Below are 20,709 nucleotides of genomic sequence, written 5' to 3' on the forward strand. Positions count from 1 at the left end.
TTGAGATGTTGCTTCAATATATCCACATACTTCTCCTTCCTCAAGATGCCATCTATTTTGTGAAGTGCACCAGTCCCTCCTGCAGCAAAGCACCCCCCACAACATGATGCTGCCACCCCCGTGCTTCACGGTTGGGATGGGGTTCTTTGGCTTGCAAGCCTCCCCCTTTTTCCTCCGAACATATCGATGGTCATTATGGCCAAACAGTTCTATTTTTGTTTCATCAGACCAGAGGACATTTCTCCAAAAAGTACGATCTTTGTCCCCATGTGCAGTTGCAAACCGTAGTCTGGCTTTTTTTATTGTGGTTTTGGAGCAGTGGCTTCTTCCTTGCTGAGCGGCCTTTCAGGTTATGTCGATATAGGACTCGTTTTACTGTGGATATAGATACTTTTGTACCTGTTTCCTCTAGCATCTTCACAAGGTCCTTTGCTGTTGTTCTGGGATTGATTTGCCCTTTTCACACCAAAGTATGTTCATCTCTAGGAGACAGAACGTGTCTCCTTCCTGAGCGGTATGATGGCTGTGTGGTCCCATGGTGTTTATACTTGTGTACTATTGTTTGTACAGATGAATGTGGTACCTTCAGGCATTTGGAAATTTCTTCCAAGGATGAACCAGACTTGTGGAGGTCTACAATTTTTTCCCCCTAAGGTACTGGCTGATTTCTTTTTTAATTTTCCCATGATGTCAAGCAAAGAGGCAGTGAGTTTGAAATTAGGCCTTGAAATACATCCACAGGTACACCTCCAATTGACTCAAATTATGTCAATTAGCCTATCAGAAGCTTCTAAAGCCATGACATAATTTCCTGGAATTTTCCAAGCTGATTAAAGACACAGTCAACTTAGTGTATGTGAACTTCTGACCCACTGGAATTGTGATATAGTGAATTATAAGTTAAACAATTGTGTAAACAATTGTTGGAAAAATGACTTGTGTCATGCACAAAGTACATGCCAAAACTATAGTTTGTTAACAAGAAATGTGTGGAGTGGTTGAAAAACGAGTTTTAATGATTCCAACCTAAGTGTATGTAAACTTCCGACTTCAGCTGTAGATGTACACAGAGGGAAAGTGTCAGTAACATGCATGTCAGTCTCTCCTGGCTCAAAGTTGAAGAGAGATTGACTTCATCACTATTGGTCTTTGTGCGAGGTATTGATGTGTTGAAGGTACCAAACTGTCTGTTCAAGCAGTTGGCACACAGTTCGGACACTCATCGGTACAACACAAGACACAGTCCCCAGGTCCAGAACAGAGGCTAGGAAACACACAGTATTAAATAGAGCCATGACTTCATGGACCTCTCTGCCACCCCAGGTAACTCAAGCTAGCATTAAACCAGTTTACAAAACAGATTAAAAACACCTTAATGCACAAAAGGGACTGTGAAGAGACAGCCATTTTATATATATTGTATTGTAATTCACTTTATTAGACCTATATACAGTATTAGACCTATATACAGTATTGTGTGTATGTACTGATATGTACACTGTGTGATTTTTAAAAATGTATATATTTCAGTCCTTGACTAATAATGTTCTGTGCTATCTATTTGTTCATGTTCATGTGGACCCAGGAAGAGTAGCTGATGCTTTTGCGGTGGCTAATGGGGATCCTAATAAATTCCAAGTGTCATTAAAGAGGCTAGCTCTTAAGGATCTCTTATTCGTCATTCTGTCACCACGTACTTAACTGTGTGACATCGTTCCTGGTGTCATGGATCTGCTTGTGGCTGTCATGCAGTGACAGATGAAGAAGACATAATGACACTGCCTCCTAGTTCTGAGGAGGGGAGAAGGAGAGGAGATTCAACAGAACAGAACAGTGTTTTTATTGGTCCATGGTCTCCTGCAGTATGGGGGAGGACAACCTGTAGAAAACACCTGGTCTCCTGCAGTATGGTGGAGGACAACCTGTAGAAAACACCTGGTCTCCTGCAGTATGGTGGAGGACAACCTGTAGAAAACACCTGGTCTCCTGCAGTATGGAGTAGAACAACCTGTAGAAAACACCTGGTCTCCTGCAGTATGGTGGAGGACAACCTGTAGAAAACACCTGGTCTCCTGCAGTATGGAGTAGAACAACCTGTAGAAAACACCTGGTCTCCTGCAGTATGGAGGAGAACAACCTGTAGAAAACACCTGCTCTCCTGCAGTATGGAGGAGAACAACCTGTAGAAAACACCTGCTCTCCTGCAGGCTCTCTGGCTTTATGGTAATGCTGATTGTGTTTTAGACTGGAACACACAGACACACACACACACACACACACACACACACACACACACACACACACACACACACACACACACACACACACACACACACACACACACACACACACGGTAGCTTCAGGTGGTCCAGCTGGTCATGAGAAGGCTGGTACCCCAGGAGAAATAACTGTTAACACAATAAGACCTGAAGCAGCCATGTTTTAACTGCTGCTCTCTGCTCTGATTGATTTCTCAGCCTGGCAGTCTGGTGTTGATATAACAGCTGGTCTAGTCATCCTGTATGTCTGATGGTTAGAAAATCACATGAGAGTTTATTCGTCTTATACACAGTTTAGCAGGTGTTATAGCGGGTGCAGCAAAATGCTTGTGTTACTAGCTCCTAACAATGCAGCAAAATGTCAAACAATTCAAATGTATAGGGGGAAAAAGGCAAGAATTCAAGAATGGTGGGACAAATTTATTTAGCAACCCAAATAGCACAGTAGCAGTAATCAAACACAATCTATATGTCACATTGTATAATGATTGGAGACAGGCGCCAGAATACGTAATATTTTCCCCACCCAAACAAAATAGCGAGGTGTAAACCTCTAAATAATACTCGGGACGAGACCCGTAAAACAAGTGCACAATAACACACAGCATGGAAGCCGATACAACAGCACAGGTACTCACACAACCAACGGACATGAACCGACAAGGACAATGGGGAACAGAGGGAACAGAGGGCACATATATGTTCCCCATTGTCCTTGTCGGTTATTGTTATAATGTCCGTTGGTTGTGTGAGTACCTATGCTGTTGTATCGGCTTCCATGCTGCGTGTTATTGTGCACTTGTTTTACGGGTCTCGTCCCATGCTGTCACAGTTGTCGTAAGAACAGGACCAAGGCGCAGCGGATGTTGAGTTCCACATATTTATTGTAAAGTGAAACTTAAACAATAAACAATAAATCAATAAACGAACAACTAAACGTGTGTACGTGTTGCACAGGCACAAACAGAAAACAATATCCCACAAACACAGGTGGGAGAAATATCTACTTAAATAGGATCCCCAATTAGAGACAACGATTACCAGCTGCCTCTAATTGGGAATCATACAAAACACCAACATAGAAAATATAAACTAGAACACAACATATAAATGATAAACTAGAATACCCCCTAGTCACGCCCTGACCTACTACACCATACAGAAACAAGGGCTCTCTATGGTCAGGGTGTGACACATGCATTATTTAGAGGTTTACACATACACTACCGTTCAAAAATTTGGGGTCACTTAAACATTTCCTTTGTTTTGAAAGAAAAGCACATTTTTGTGTCCATTAAAATAACATCAAATTAATCAGAAATACAGTGTAGACATTGTTAATGTTGTAAATGACTATCGTAACTGGAACGGTAGTGTACGCTGAGTATACCAAACATTAGGAACACCCCCCTTTTGCTCTCAGAACAGAATCAATTCGTCGTGGCATGGACTTTATAAGGTGTCGAAAGCGTTCCACAAGGATGCTGGCCCATGTTGGCTCCAATGCTTCCCACAGTTGTGTCATGTTGGCTAGATGTCCTTTTGGTGGTGGACCATAACTGATGCACATGGGAAACTGTTGAGCGTGAAAAACCAGCAGCTGTGAAGTTCTTGACTCAAACCGGTGTGGCTGAGCCTACCAACTACTACCATACCGCGTTCAAAGGCACTTAAATGTGTTGTCTTTCCCATTCACCCTCTGAATGGCACTCCTACAAAATCCATGTCTCAATTGTCTCAAGGCTTAAACATCCATCTTTAACCTGTCTCCTCCCCTTCATCTACATTGAAGTGGATTTAATAAGTGACATCAATAAGGGATCAAATCAAATCAAATCAAATCAAATTTTATTTGTCACATACACATGGTTAGCAGATGTTAATGCGAGTGTAGCGAAATGCTTGTGCTTCTAGTTCCGACAATGCAGTAATAACGAACAAGTAATCTAACTAACAATTCCAAAAAAACTACTGTCTTATACACAGTGTAAGGGGATAAAGAATATGTACATAAGGATATATGAATGAGTGATGGTACAGAGCAGCATAGGCAAGATACAGTAGATGATATCGAGTACAGTATATACATATGAGATGAGTATGTAAACCAAGTGGCATAGTTAAAGTGGCTAGTGATACATGTATTACATAAGGATGCAGTTGATGATATAGAGTACAGTATCTACGTATGCATATGAGATGAATAATGTAGGGTAAGTAACATTATATAAGGTAGCATTGTTTAAAGTGGCTAGTGATATATTTACATCATTTCCCATCAATTCCCATTATTAAAGTGGCTGGAGTAGAGTCAGTGTCATTGACAGTGTGTTGGCAGTAGCCACTCAATGTTAGTGGTGGCTGTTTAACAGTCTGATGGCCTTGAGATCATAACTTTCACCTGGATTCACCTGGTCGATTCTGGGTAAAGCAAAGGAGGTTGAGCAGACTGACAGTCCACTGGTAGCTCTCATAAGAATGATTATGTAAAACATGGTATTATTGTCATGTCCTTGTGTTAAAGGCTTTATACTAGTTCAAGAGAATGCATTTGTCAGTTTACAGTTCTGCTGTGCATAGGTTGATTTTCCCATGACAAACTGGCCCTCTCTGTTTTAAGATAGACTGCAGTACACACACACACAGATACACACACACACGTACACACACACACACGTATACACACACACACACACACACAAGCTCTGCAAACGATAAGCACTTATAATCGCTGGTATTGATACAGCTCTGTGTGTGTACTCCATGTGTGTGGTTGCATGTGACTGGATTTGTAAACAATACCTGGCACACACACACACACACACTAATCTCCTCCATCTGAGGCTCAGAGACGGACCTGTGTTTACATCAGTCAGTACTACCTTCTGTTTCATACAGAAGCATTACCATGGAGGGGGTTACTGATGTGTCACAGGACCACCCGTATGTATGTGTGTCCATCCGTAGTCTACTGTTCTCATCTCTCCATGCACTCCCCTATGTCTGTGTGATCTCACCTTGCCCAACTACTTTCAGGAGTTTAAATGTGTTCATATTGGTGATAATGATTTCTAACAAGTTGAATGGCTTTGCTCTCTTCATACACTACACACACACACACACACACACACACCACATTGACATTGGGGTGTTTAACAATGGGACTGTTAGATGGTGAAGGAAGTGAGGAGTTTGTTGTGATAGTGATGTTAGGTTCTGCTGTTAGTTCAGCATTATAACTAATATCTCTGTTAAAGTGGTGTGTATCAAACCTGTTTACTCATTAGCAGTCACTGTAGTATGTTACAGTGGAGTGACTCAGCTTTCAGATGAGTACACACACACACACAGTTTAAATTGCTCCCAACTACTGACACACTGTTTCCACACAGGAGAGAGCTCAAAGTGTGTGAAAATGGTTCACATGTTTTGTTTGAACTTTTGGGGGGAGTGTTAATGGTTTGAGTGTGTGTGTATGTGTGCATCTGTGCTGTGTGTGTGTCTGTGTGTGTCTGTGTGTGTCTGTGTGTGTCTGTGTCTGTGTGTGTCTGTGTGTGTGTGTGTGTGTGTGTGTGTGTGTGTGTGTGTGTGTGTGTGTGTGTGTGTGTGTGTGTGTGTGTGTGTGTGTGTGTGTGTGTGTGTGTGTGTGTGTGTGTCATAAACTCTATATTGAAGTCCATCTCTCCCTGTGAGTGTTGCCTCCAGGGTTGATATGAGTCTTTGAGTGTTTCAGGATGAGTAACACTATGCTATACTATACTAAATGTAGTGAAAACCTGATATAAATTGGTAAAAATGTATAAAAGTTGAACCCTTTAACAAGCCAACCTGTGGTGTCAGACCGACTGTAGTCAATCACACTACTGTCTTCTGTTTGATGTAGGTCGTTCAGCGGGTGAGTGAAGCTGATGTTTTATTTTCCCCTGCTGTCCCTGACAGACACACACACACACACACACACACACACACACACACACACACACACACAGGTATTCAACATGCCCATATGTTTCCAGTCCTGCCTAACAGGCTACCTGATACACACTTCCTGTTTCCACATGGAGACCAGGCTGTAAACCTGCTTCATTAGCCCAATGACCTGTTCCCCCCCTTCCTTCCTTGCACTTGAATCTCAGTAGCATACATTCCAATGTGGTTTTCATACAGGTATACAGCCATTGGTTTGAATCTCAGTAGCATACATTCCAATGTGGTTTTCATACAGGTTATACAGCCATTGGTTTGAATCTCAGTAGCATACATTCCAATGTGGTTTTCATACAGGTTATACAGCCATTGGTTTGAATCTCAGTAGCATACATTCCAATGTGGTTTTCATACAGGTATACAGCCATGGTTCGAGAAAAAAAAGAACCCAGCACACTCTCATTGCTCTGATGGAGTACATGCAATAAATATCAGTACATTGTTTTACTGTTTGGATTATACTGACGTTTTAGTGTGTGTGTTGGAAGGAGGGAACCCCGTCATCGTCCAAGGCTGCAACCAATGAGGATCAGGCTCTCCAGCGTTCTACTGATGTTAGTCCTGACTCTGAAGACCTGTTTAAGGACTTCTGAGTATTGACTTTTCACTCCTCCATCAAATTCTGCCTATCCCTCACTCCTTTTATCTCTCTATCCTCCATCACTTACTTCTCTGTCACTCTATCAGCTGGTCCCAGCTCGCTCCCTACCCCTACCCCTTAGCCCTAATTAACCCTTATATGTTTGTAAATCTACAAGATCTGGATAGGTATAAGCAGTGTAGTGATGGAGCTTCCACCACATTCCTTCCACATCTGCAAACATCAAAGGGTTAGGGCCAAGGGGAAGGGGTAGGGAGCACATTGGGATATTCTATCACTCACTATTTTCCCTCTCTATCCTCCATCCCTTGCTTTCTCTGTCTCTCTATCCCTCTACACAGGTGTGGCCAACACCTGGTACTAATCAGCTGCTCATCATAAGGACCTTGGCAAGCTGAATCAGGTGTAATGGCAGGGCTGGAACTAAAGCCCACTAGCTCTAGAGAAAAGGGTTGGCCACCCTTGCTCTATCCTCCATCTCTCCGCCTATCAAGACGTTCTAGTTCCAGCTGTATAGAACTCCCCGACCACTCAATCCTGTGCCATCCTCTATCACTGAAACTACTGAACAGAATTACAGAGGATGCCAAATAGACTGTTAAATAGACAGAAGTGATGAAGTATTTTTATACTGTACCATTGTTTACCAAATGGGATCATTTATAATAACGTAAGGGATATTTGTATCCTCAAGATGGAGGAACATGAACTAAAGCTCAGGGTGCTTATTTTAAGATGATGAACAAAAGTGTCAGTTCCTTATGTGTATGAAACTCTAATACAGTGAAATAAAATAAAGTGAAGGCTAAGATAAAATATAACAAGGGCTGTTGTGTTCTCTAGTATGTTAACTGTGGTTTGATTATGATCTGTTTTGGGGGGGGGCTACACACAGACAATGATGGAAAGACAGTTATCTTATATGGCATCCTTTATATCGCATCCCGGAGGACATTGAAAACATTGTGAAATGATTACCGGTAACTTATTTTGTTGGGATTCTGCCTGGGTGCGCTACTGAGTCATTTTAACTTATGGAGCATAAATTGTTTTAGGCAACCCCATCTCTCTCTCTCTCTCTCTCTCTCTCTACCCCCTTGTGTTTTATGATACGGGGCGGTATAGACATTTGTGTGTAGGGCATGTGCGCCCCTCCTCTAGCTGGTGACGGATAATAGTAGTGGGTGTGAGGTGGATTTGAACTTGAAGCCGGGGCAGATTGGAGGAGACTCCTAGCTGATGTCCGAGTAGACTGCGCTCTGAGGAGAGAAAGAGAGCTCTATACAGCGGGAACTAGAACGTATATTAGTCTGGTTCTAGAACTAGAATCCGGAATCTTTGGAAACTTGATCGAAAACTTAGTTGGTGGATATCTGGACCCAAGGTAGGATATTATCGTTGCTTGATCGAATTGCTTTTTTATATATGCCTGTTGTCATTTGTCATAGGCTAAGTAAGGGTAGTCTTATTATTACTTTTTAATAAACTGCCGTTTTCTCCGTCGCATATGAGTCGATTTGCAGTGGACGTCTTTGTAACAAGGCCTCTGTTGTAGGTGATGGTTCACATTGATGTCTGCTCATTGACATTTTTCACGCTTTGCTTGTTGTGATTTATCACCGTCTATACTGTATATCCACGGGCATTCAAAGAGAGATGTGTTTGGGTGGTCAGGTTGAGGAAGGTTCTCAATGATCGAGGACCTATAGCCTACAACAGCTCCATTAACAGACATCACACCAGGGGTTAGCGCTTTAATGGCCAGGCCATTTACAGTGATCGACAACATATAACCTTTTCAGCACAGCTGCTGCTGTAGACGATCGAGAGGCAAGCGAATTTATAATTTCTGTTTCGGGACGCCTCTGAGTGGCGCACGTCACAGTTGTCCAATTGCGCGAAGGAACATCTGGAGTGAAGTTGTCCCCATTGCCCTCAGCTTCAGCCAGGTGTGTGTGTGTGTTTAGCCATTTTCTACGGAGCTGCTGGAGATGTCCCTGCTTGTCAAAGCTGTTTTCAGTGTGTCATTTCACTGATTGTTCCAATACGACTCAACGCAGTGTCCCAACAAGGTTTTTATTAGTTCCATTATCCTACTTAGTGGCTGTAGCTTTTATAGTCATGGGTCTCTTGTCCATTGGTTCCCCTGTTCAAGAACAGCACCACTCTCTATTGTCAGACAATAGGGCTCCTAGCTCTGTGTATTTGTGTTTTACCTTTCAACACCATAGTGAAGTGAAGTAGGTTGTAGTAAATTTAGCATGTAGGCATTTCAACACAAAGGCTAAACAAAAAAAATCATGTTAAGTACATAGTCTACTGAAAGGCTGGTAATGGCTCACATCAACACCATTATCCCAGAAACCCTAGACCCACTCCAATTTGCATACCGCCCAAACATATCCACAGAGGATGCAATCTCTATTGCACTCCACACTGCCCTTCCCCACCTGGACAAAAGGAACACCTATGTGAGAATGCTATTCATTGACTACAGCTCAGCGTTCCACACCATAGTACCCTCAAAGCTCATCACTACGCTAAGGACCCTGGGACTAAGCAGCTCCCTCTGCAACTGGATCCTGGACTTCCTGACGGGCCGCCCCCGGGTGGTGAGGTTAGGTAGCAACACATCTGCCACACTGATCTTCAACACTGGAGCTCCCGAGGGGTGCGTACTCAGCCCCCTCCTGTACTCCCTGTTCACCCACGACTGCATGGCCAGGAACGACTCCAACACCATCATCAAGTTAGCAGACGACACAACAGTGGTAGGCCTGATCACCGACAACGACGAGACAGCCTATAGGAGGAGGTCAGAGACCTGGCTGGGTGGTGCCAGAATGACAACCTCTCCCTCAACGTAACCAAGACTAAAGAGATGATTGTGGACTACAGGAAAAGGAGGACCGAGGACACCCCCATTCTCATCGATGGGGATGTACTGGAGCAGGTTGAGAGCTTCAAGTTCCTTGGTGTCCACATCAACAACAAACTAGAATGGTCCAAACACACCAAGACAGTCGTGAAGAGGGCACGACAAAGCCTATTCCCCCTCAGGAAACTAATAATATTTGGCATGGGTCCTGAGATCCTCAAAAGGTTCTACAGCTGCAACATCGAGAGCATCCTGACTGGTTGCATCACTGCCTGGTACGGCAATTGCTTGGCCTCCAACCGCAAGGCACTTCAGAGGGTAGTGCGTACGGCCCAGTACATCACTGGGGCAAAGCTGCCTGCCATCCAGGACCTCTACACCAGGCGGTGTCAGAGGAAGGCCCTGAAAATTGTTAAAGACCCCAGCCACCCCAGTCATAGACTGTTCTCTCTACTACCGCATGGCAAGTGGTACCGGAGTGCCAAGTCTAGGACAAAAAGGCTTCTCAACAGTTTTTACCCCCAAGCCATAAGACTCCTGAACAGATAACCAAATGGTTACCCGAACTATTTGCATTGTGTACCCCAACCCCTCTTTTACGCTGCTGCTACTCTCTGTTTATCATATATGCATAGTCACTTTAACTATACATTAATGTAAATACTACCTCAATTGGGCCGACCAACCAGTGCTCCCGCACATTGGCTAACCGGGCTATCTGCATTGTGTGTCTTTTTACACTACTGCACTCTCTGTTCATCATATATGCATAGTCACTTTAACCATATCCATACTACCTCAATAAGTTTAACAGGTGTCTGTATATAGCCTTGCTCCTCTTATTTTCAAATGTCTTTTTACTGTTGCTACCTACACACACACACACACACACACACACACACACACACACACACACACACACACACACACACACACACACACACACCTCTAGAGCCTGCATTTCACAGGTAGAGTCACGTGACAAATAAACTTTGTTTATGTCACTTGCTCAGACTTGGTCAATACTTGTAGTAAAAACTGACTGTGCATAGCTGTTCCAATAGGGCCATGCAAGGTGAGGGCCCTGGAGTGTGTGCATGTGTGCACAGGTAGAGTCACTAGTTTAGGTCCCACTTTGGATTTCCCCCCTCAATCGCTACAGTTGATGTTAAAGTAGGTATATACTGTATGTCATTCATGATCATTTTGATATAATGAACTCAGTGTGTATTGGTTCCACAGGTTCTATAGAAATGTTACATCTCAGACACCTGCTCTGGCTGATGTTTCTCTGTTCTGCTTTAGCTAAAAAAGGTGAGTCTTGCTGTGTGTGTATGTGTGTGTGTGTATGTGTGTGTATGTGTGTGCATGTGTGTGTGTGTGTATGCGTGTGGGTGTTTTTTCACTGACAAACTGGAAACAGGTCATTCGTTTTACACAAAAGCAGAAAGAGACATTCACGCAGCTCCATTCATCTTTCTCAATCCTCAAGAAACGCACACACACATGCACACAGGGTTGCTTAAGTAACTTTCTAAATGTAATCTGTTAGTTACTAGTTAACTGTCCAAAATTATAATCATTAACCATCATAATCATGTTTGCATTACCCAAACTCAGTAACGTAATCTGATTACTTTCCCATTAAGAGGCATTAGAAGAAGACAAAAATGATCCATCACAAACTAATCCCATTCACAAACTAACCCATTCACAAACTAATCCCATTCACAAACTAAACCCATTCACAAACTAAACCCATTCACAAACTAAACCCATTCACAAACTAATCCCATTCACAAACTAATCCCATTCACAAACTAACCCATTCACAAACTAATCCCATTCACAAACTAAACCCATTCACAAACTAAACCCATTCACAAACTAAACCCATTCACAAACTAATCCCATTCACAAACTAAACCCATTCACAAACTAAACCCATTCACAAACTAATCCCATTCACAAACTAAACCATTCACAAACTAATCCCATTCACAAACTAAACCCATTCACAAACTAAACCCATTCACAAACTAAACCCATTCACAAACTAATCCCATTCACAAACTAAACCCATTCACAAACTAAACCCATTCACAAACTAAACCCATTCACAAACTAAACCCATTCACAAACTAAACCCATTCACAAACTAAACCCATTCACAAACTAAACCCATTCACAAACTAAACCCATTCACAAACTAAACCCATTCACAAACTAAGCCCATTCACAAACTAAACCCATTCACAAACTAAACCCATGCTCTGTGTATCTGTCTGCTCTTTGTCATTTAGTGACTTGCAGTGACTAGACCCTCACTTTATGACCTTTAACCCCGATCCCTAGCCATGATCCCAAACCTCATATACTTGCTCATCAGTTTTGATAATATAGACACTTGTGTCCTTACTTGCATGGCTAGGTAGTAACTCCCTCTTTCTCTGTCTTTAGATCCATCATGGAGGATGACGGTAGAGAAGGCTGCCCCCGTTAGTGGTTCTCTGGCTGGCAGGGTGGTGCTACCATGCCACTTCTCCATCACCCCCACCACACACACCCCCACACTCACCCCTAGCACCCAGGGCCCAGAGGACCAGCTGAGGATCAAGTGGAGCAAGGTGGAAGGAGATGGGGAGCGTGTGGTGCTGGTAGCCCATGGAGGAGTGATCAAGGTGGGGCAGGAGTACAAGGGAAGGGTGTCTGTGCCCAGCCACCCCCAGGCAGTAGGGGATGCCTCGCTGATCGTTGTCCACCTGAGGGCTAGCGACGCTGGGCTCTATCGCTGCGAAGTCATGCATGGGATGGAGGACACCCAGGATACTGTTCATCTCAATGTCAGTGGTGAGTGGACACACACACGGTAGCAGACACACACAGTAGCACACACTCACACACACATTTCGCCCATTAGAATGTGTAAATAACATAATATACGCCATTTAGCAGACTCTTTTATCCAAAGCGACTTACAGTCATGCGGCATATATTTTGCGTAGGGGTGGTCCATGTGCTTTTGTCTTTAGTTCCAGTAGTTGTTGGGTAATATAAATAATGTGAAACTCTCTAATACTAACTGTTTCCTGTTATTCCCACTCAGACATGCTGGTCCATAGGGAGCCTCTAGTTAGTCTGTAAAGGTGCCACGGTGTGGTCATGTATCAGCCTTAATATGGTGGAATAGTGCAGTTAGCTTTCTTGGACAGCAGAGCTGAGCAGCAGGCCAAGTCATCATCGCTAGACGGAGGAAGTAACTGGCAGACAGTGGTGTTGTAGGACTCCAGGAGGGGGACGGTCTTGTACATCTTGAGACCTGAAGACTGGTGTTAGTGACTCAGCTTCATCATTACCTGCTCAGATGGCAGGAGATTCAGACTGGGACTGTCTTGTACATCATGAGACCTGGAGACTGGTGTTAGTGACTCAGCTTCATCATTACCTGCTCAGATGGCAGGAGATTCAGACTGGGACTGTGATGTGTGAGGGAGAGCAGATGGCTGGCTGAAACATTTAGCAGGTCTGCATACGTAGATGGAGAAACATTATTGTGTATTCTGCCCTGGGAGTACTGCTATGTTACTCTGGTTGTAACACATTACCTCATGCTGGGTCTGATCTGTGCAGACCTACAGGGCTGGTGTAGGTCTTCTGAGGATAAGGTAGAGGTGGTCTGCTCTTAACCTAGAACTGTATCCCTCATCTGACAAATCCATCAGTAGTCTACAGTAGCTAGTATCACCATGTTTCACAGCACGGCAGTCAAGTGTCCATCAAGTGTCCATTAGTAAACAAAACCACACATTGTCTGCAGGTCTCTCTGGGAGTCTTTCTGGGTAGCATGCTGATGTCAGCTGGCTCTACACCTGTAGTATTGTTCACTAAACATAGAAACCTGTGTTCCAAATATTCTGCTCTGATAGATTTGTCCTATACATTGTGTTATGTAGCTCATTTGGGGGGTGGTGTGGGTTACAATGTACTACTGTGTGTGGCATTCAAGCTGGGTATCTTTCAAAAGGAGAGACCCCCTAAATAGCCCAGATTATCATAGATTCCACATTAGAGATGAACAACAGCCTGTTGATATAGTACAGCCTTTGTGTGTGTGTAGATACAGCCTCTGTTCAGTCTCTGTTCACTAGGCAACAGACAGAGACTGTTCTATCAGACTAACAACTGTCCTTTTACTGCACGTCAAACTACTCAGTGAACTCTATAACTGGAGCCAGCTTCCTAGAGGGAAAAATATTCAACTCTTATGAACTTGGAAAATAGGGGTCTGATACCTCTGCAGAACCATAGTCGTGTTACTTGGTTGTCGCAGTTTCCTTATTTGAATGCACCTTTTGTACAGTAAGTGGATCTGGATAATAGTGGATCACACACAACACACACACACACACACACACACACACACACACACACACACACACACACACACACACACACACACACACACACACACTGACCTCCTGTCTTTGTCTCTCCAGGTGTGGTGTTTCACTACAGGTCTAGCTCTAGTCGTTACACCTTGTCCTTCCCTGGGGCCATTGAAGCGTGTCTCGCTGCCGGGGCCACCATCGCTACAGCCGAACAGCTGACCGCCGCCTTCGAGGACGGACTGGACCAGTGTGACGCCGGCTGGATAGCTGACCAGACTGTCAGGTGTGTGTGTTACCTGAGCTCTCAACTGATATACCCATCTCAGGGATACCTCCATCCTGTCAGAGTTTGTATTGAAGACTACATTTCCTGTGCTCTCTCTCGCTTCCCTGTAGATACCCAATCACGAAGCCCCGTCCTGGTTGCATGGGCGATATGAAGCACAGACCTGGGATCAGGACGTATGGGCTCAGAGACCCTAAAGAGACCTATGACGTCTACTGCTATGTAGATAAACTACACGGTGAGGGAGTGTTATTGTTGGTGTTTCATGATAGTGAGCTAAATCTATGTCAGCGTGTGCCTCTTTGGGTAAAGTGTGTGTATATCTCCCCTGTACTGTAGGCGAGGTGTTCTACACTCCTGTCAGCTACAAGCTGACCCTTCGCCAGGCCAAGCATGAGTGTGAGAGGCAGGGGGCGGTGCTCGCCTCCCCTGGTAACCTGTTCGCTGCGTGGCGTGGAGGACTGGATCGCTGTGATTACGGCTGGCTGTCAGATGGCAGCGCCCGCTACCCCATCTCCGTCCCCAGGCCCCAGTGTGGAGGAGGGCTGCTGGGGGTCCGGACCCTGTACCGATTCCCAGACCAGTCAGGCTTCCCCAACCCTATTGACAGACATGGAGCTTTCTGTTTCAAGGGTAAGACTACTGTAATACTATTACCACCACTGTTACTGAAGTTGCTGTCGCTGCTGCTAAGAAAATGATGACAATGGCAATTACATTTATGCTAATGAGGATAGGAAGGAAGAGGAGGAGGACGAGGATGAGGAGGGAGAAAATGAAGAGGAGGAAGATAATGAGAAAGAGAGGAGTAGGAGGAGAAAGGGGGAGAGAGGAGACATGCTCTCTCTCTCTCTCTCGCTCTCTCTCTCGAAAAGACAGAGGAAAAGTGAGAGAGTCGATCCTCTATTGTAGTAACAGACAGGCAGACTTGGCAGGGGAGGATCACCAGGGATATTTATGCAGCTTGAGTTTCTCTCTGGCTCAATGAGTTATGACCCGTCCTGTGTGAGGAAGAACTCTCACCCTGTTTTCACTTCCTGCTGAGGGTTGTCTAAATGGCCAAGCCTGGGGGGACAGATCACATCTCAGTACAGAGAGCGAGGAGGGGATGGGGAGAGAGAAAGTGAGATTATGGAGGGAATGAGGGAGGAGTAGAATGAGAAAGAGCGAGAGAGACAAAAAGGGGGAGAGGAGGATGGCAGTGTTACGTGAAAGTCCCTTTACAGCAAAAGACTTAAGAAATATGCATGTAACCCACATTTATTCCTACATCTCCCGTTGATATCAATGCATGATTTATGTAATAGTTAAAGTTACGGGCATGTGTTCTACGTTAGGATCTGGCCCACTAAGTGTTCAAAGCTTTTATTGTGTTATCATGTTGGACATGTCTGTTTACGCACTGAGCGTTTACTTTATATCACATCTGGAAAGACAATGGCCCACTCCCTTCCTCTCCCAGACCTACTGTATCACCCAAGACTCTCCGCCTTACAGTATCACCCCATACTCCCTGACTTACTGTATCACCCCATACTCCCTGACTTACTGTATCACCCCATACTCCCTGACTTACTGTATCACCCCATACTCCCTGACTTACTGTATCACCCCATACTCCCAGACTTACTGTATCACCCCATACTCCCTGACTTACTGTATCACCCCATACTCCCTGACTTACTGTATCACCCCATACTCCCTGACTTACTGTATCACCCCATACTCCCTGACTTACTGTATCACCCCATACTCCCTGACTTACTGTATCACCCCATACTCCCTGACTTACTGTATCACCCCATACTCCCTGACTTACTGTATCACCCCATACTCCCAGACTTACTGTATCACCCCATACTCCCAGACTTACTGTATCACCCAAGACTCTCCGCCTTACAGTATCACCCCATACTCCCTGACTTACTGTATCACCCCATACTCCCTGACTTACTGTATCACCCCATACTCCCAGACTTACTGTATCACCCCATACTCCCAGACTTACTGTATCACCCCATACTCCCTGACTTACTGTATCACCCCATACTCCCAGACTTACTGTATCACCCCATACTCCCTGACTTACTGTATCACCCCATACTCCCTGACTTACTGTATCACCCCATACTCCCTGGCTTACTGTATCACCCCATACACCCAGACTTTCTGTATCACCCCATACTCCAGACTTACTGTATCACCCCATACTCCCTGACTTACTGTATCACCCCATACTCCCTGACTTACTGTATCACCCCATACTCCAGACTTTCTGTATCACCCAATACTCCCTGACTTACTGTATCACCCCATACTCCCTGACTTACTGTATCACCCCATACTCCCTGACTTACTGTATCACCCCATACTCCCTGACTTACTGTATCACCCCATACTCCCTGACTTACTGTATCACCCCATACTCCCTGACTTACTGTATCACCCCATACTCCCTGACTTACTGTATCACCCCATACTCCAGACTTTCTGTATCACCCAATACTCCCTGACTTACTGTATCACCCCATACTCCAGACTTTCTGTATCACCCAATACTCCCTGACTTACTGTATCACCCAATACTCCCTGACTTACTGTATCACCCCATACTCCCAGACTTTCTGTATCACCCCATACTCCCTGACTTACTGTATCACCCCATACTCCCTGACTTACTGTATCACCCCATACTCCCTGACTTTCTGTATCACCCCATACTCCCTGACTTACTGTATCACCCCATACTCCCTGACTTTCTGTATCACCCCATACACCCAGACTTACTGTATCACCCCATACTCCAGACTTTCTGTATCACCCAATACTCCCTGACTTACTGTATCACCCCATACTCCCTGACTTACTGTATCACCCCATACTCCCTGACTTACTGTATCACCCCATACTCCCAGACTTACTGTATCACCCCATACTCCCAGACTTACTGTATCACCCCATACTCCCAGACTTACTGTATCACCCCATACTCCCAGACTTACTGTATCACCCCATACTCCCAGACTTACTGTATCACCCCATACTCCCTGACTTACTGTATCACCCCATACTCCCTGACTTACTCTATCACCCCATACTCCCTGACTTACTGTATCACCCCATACTCCCTGACTTACTGTATCACCCCATACTCCCTGGCTTACTGTATCACCCCATACACCCAGACTTTCTGTATCACCCCATACTCCCTGACTTACTGTATCACCCCATACTCCCTGACTTACTCTATCACCCCGTACTCCCAGACTTACTTGGTCACCAACCTCTCCATGCTCTCTACCTTACTGCAGTCACCAACCTCTCCATCCTCTCTCTACCTTACTGCAGTCACCAACCTCTCCATTTTCTCTCTATCTCACTGCAGTCACCAACCTCTCCATCCTCTCTCTACCTTACTGCAGTCACCAACCTCTCCATCCTCTCTACCTTACTGCAGTCACCAACCTCTTCATCCTGTCTACCTTACTGCAGTCACCAACCTCTCCATCCTCTCTCTACCTTACTGCAGTCACCAACCTCTCCATCCTCTCTCTACCTTACTGCAGTCACCAACCTCTCCATCCTCTCTCTACCTTACTGCAGTCACCAACCTCTCCATCCTCTCTCTACCTTACTGCAGACACCAACCTCTCCTTCCTCTCTCTACCTTACTGCAGTCACCAACCTCTCCATCCTCTCTCTACCTTACTGCAGTCACCAACCTCTCCATCCCCACTCTACCTTACTGCAGTCACCAACATCTCCATCATCTCTACCTTACTGCAGTCACCAACCTCTCCATCCTCTCTCTACCTAACTGCAGTCACCAACCTCTCCATCCTCTCTACCTTACTGCAGTCACCAACCTCTCCATCCTCTCTACCTTACTGCAGTCACCAACCTCTCCATCCTCTCTCTATCTAACTGCAGTCAACAACCTCTCCACCCTCTCTCTACCTTACTGCAGTCACCAACATCTCCATCCTCTCTCTACCTAACTGCAGTCACCAACCTCTCCATCCTCTCTCTACCTTACTGCAGTCACCAACATCTCCATCCTCTCTCTACCTAACTGCAGTCACCAACATCTCCATCCTCTCTCTACCTTATCTGCAGTCTGCAACATCTCCTCTACTTGCCTTGCTGTTGTCTGCAGTCTCCTACCTCCCATTATTCTGCCTTACTGCAGTCTCCAAGTCTCCAAACTCCTCTTCTTGTCCCTGCTTCCCTGCCATACTGCAGTCTCCAACCTCCCCTACCTCTTCAACCCTCTCCCTACCTTACAGTCTCCAACTCCATGGCTGATTTAGCCCAATGTCTCCAACATGGTTGGTTAAGGCCAATTCTTTAAGGTTCAGGGCTTAAGACTGGATCCTGGCTCGAAACATGGCTCTGATTTGTTGGGTCACTAGAAAACTTTAAAAACTGTAGGTGGGTCGCAGCAGAGACCCAGTTACAGTTAGGAACCCAAGTTTATAGTGTGGTGTTGTAAGGTGGATGGTTTCTGCAGAGAAATAGGGCTCTGTTTAACTCTATCTCTCTCCTGTTCCTCACATTTGGGGCTGTGTGTTTTTTACGAGGGGAAAACCCAACTCATGCTCTCTAAGACAGAAACAGGACAGGTCCCTAATGCACTAGAGCTGGCCCCTTCCCAGAGAGAGAGTGTAACGAGAGAGAAAGCAAAAGAGGAGGGAGAGAGAGATACTGAGTAGGAGAGCGAGCAGGCAAGTAATACTTGCCCAGGAGTATCATTATCATCATCATGATCATCGTCAGAATAGATTTACGCACTTGCAACCTTCTTTTTCCAGGAACAAAATATTATGTTGCAATCTAGTGGTTTCTAAAATACCAGAAAATGAAATCCATGACATAATTCCCATGTAAATCATCTGAAACAGTAAGGTCTCTGACAGTGTGGTAGTGATTTATACAGCTCAGAACGTACAGTATATGTGAGCTGCCTCATGCACAGTGGACGTGACATGGCTATAGGGACAGGGGACAGACTGCAGCCCAGCCAACCAGATAGCCTGGCCCAGCCAAACACATGACATCAGACCTGGACTGGAGCTAAGCAGGAGCTGTTCCCCTCACAGTGTGAGTGAGCAGGCTAACTAACTCCCCTGAGGGTCTCTGCTCAGAGTAATGCCAGCTATAAACGCCCCCAACACTCACACAGAGAGAGAGAAAGAGGGGGGTGGGGGTGGAGAGGACAATATAGTGATGGAGACGGAGTGAACGGCAGAGAGAGAGAGGGAAAAAGAAAGTGAAAGGTTGGGAAAGAGAGAGAGGGAGTGAGAAGCGGTAAGGGGGGGGGACCCAGCTCCTTCATCTATACATGGACTCAACATTTTGAGAGGAGGTGGGGTGCTGAAATGGAATATATACATTAAGCATAATTATGTCATTACCGTGTGTCAATAAGGTTAACATGCGACAGCTGCCCATGTGTGTGTGTGTGTGTGTGTGTGTGTGTGTGTGTGTGTGTGTGTGTGTGTGTGTGTGTGTGTGTGTGTGTGTAAAGATTTACTAGGGATCCACAGATGTTGTTGGATGCCAAATTCATATTTCTTGGTGGTTTACACAGACAACCTGTGGGTGGATTATATAGGCAGACAATGTAAAGACTTTGGGTAAGGCTAGAAAAGAGGGAGGGCCAACATGTTGGCTTAAGATGTGCTCCAGTGTTGAAACATAGCAGGTTATGTGAAGCCAAAAGGGTGCGTGTGTGTGTGTGTGTGTGTGTGTGTGTGTGTGTGTGTGCTTGTGTGTGTGTGTGTGTGCTTATGCCAAAGAATCTCCCAAGGGGAAAAGGAGGTTGGAGGTGTACAGTTGTTGTAAAACTGCACGTTTTAACACAGTTCAGACACCATGCTGTCTAAAAATACAGACCTCCTGGCAGTTAGAGAGAGAGGGTTATTATGCTGACAGATTGACACCACTGGCACTGACACTTCCACTAGTTTATTCTTGACGACTGACGTCTCTCTTTAAAAATAAAACTCTCTGAGTTGGATTGCCTTTTACAGCCCGTTGCTGTGAGCTGACACCGTTCTGATTCTGACAATGTTTAGCATTCTCTGTTAACGTTGAGATTCTTGTTAGTTTTTTATTTACTATGGCACAGCATCGAACATCTGACCCCATCTGACCCCCATCTGACCCCCATGGTTCATCTGTATATCTGTCCCCCATCTAACCCTCATCTGACCCCCATGGTTCATCTGGATATCTGTCCCCCATCTAACCCTCAGCTGACCCCCATGGTTCATCTGGATATCTGTCCC

At 45.0% G+C, this 20,709-nt stretch overlaps 1 protein-coding gene across 1 annotated transcript in view; it reads left to right on the forward strand.

Annotated features, from left to right (window-relative positions):
• The first annotated feature begins 7,980 nt into the window (after positions 1 to 7,980).
• Positions 7,981 to 20,709, forward strand: part of LOC112219928 (mucin-12) — a 30,034-nt gene continuing 17,305 nt past the window's right edge. The window contains exons 1-6 of the mRNA XM_042302034.1: positions 7,981 to 8,251; positions 10,988 to 11,059; positions 12,206 to 12,595; positions 14,242 to 14,416; positions 14,530 to 14,657; positions 14,759 to 15,052. Coding sequence (XP_042157968.1) covers positions 10,999 to 11,059; positions 12,206 to 12,595; positions 14,242 to 14,416; positions 14,530 to 14,657; positions 14,759 to 15,052 — 1,048 coding nt within the window. The 5' untranslated portion in view covers positions 7,981 to 8,251; positions 10,988 to 10,998. The remainder of the gene's footprint in view (positions 8,252 to 10,987; positions 11,060 to 12,205; positions 12,596 to 14,241; positions 14,417 to 14,529; positions 14,658 to 14,758; positions 15,053 to 20,709) is intronic.

The sequence above is a fragment of the Oncorhynchus tshawytscha genome, linkage group LG20 (genome assembly GCF_018296145.1).
Source record: "Oncorhynchus tshawytscha isolate Ot180627B linkage group LG20, Otsh_v2.0, whole genome shotgun sequence".
NCBI lineage: Eukaryota > Metazoa > Chordata > Actinopteri > Salmoniformes > Salmonidae > Oncorhynchus > Oncorhynchus tshawytscha.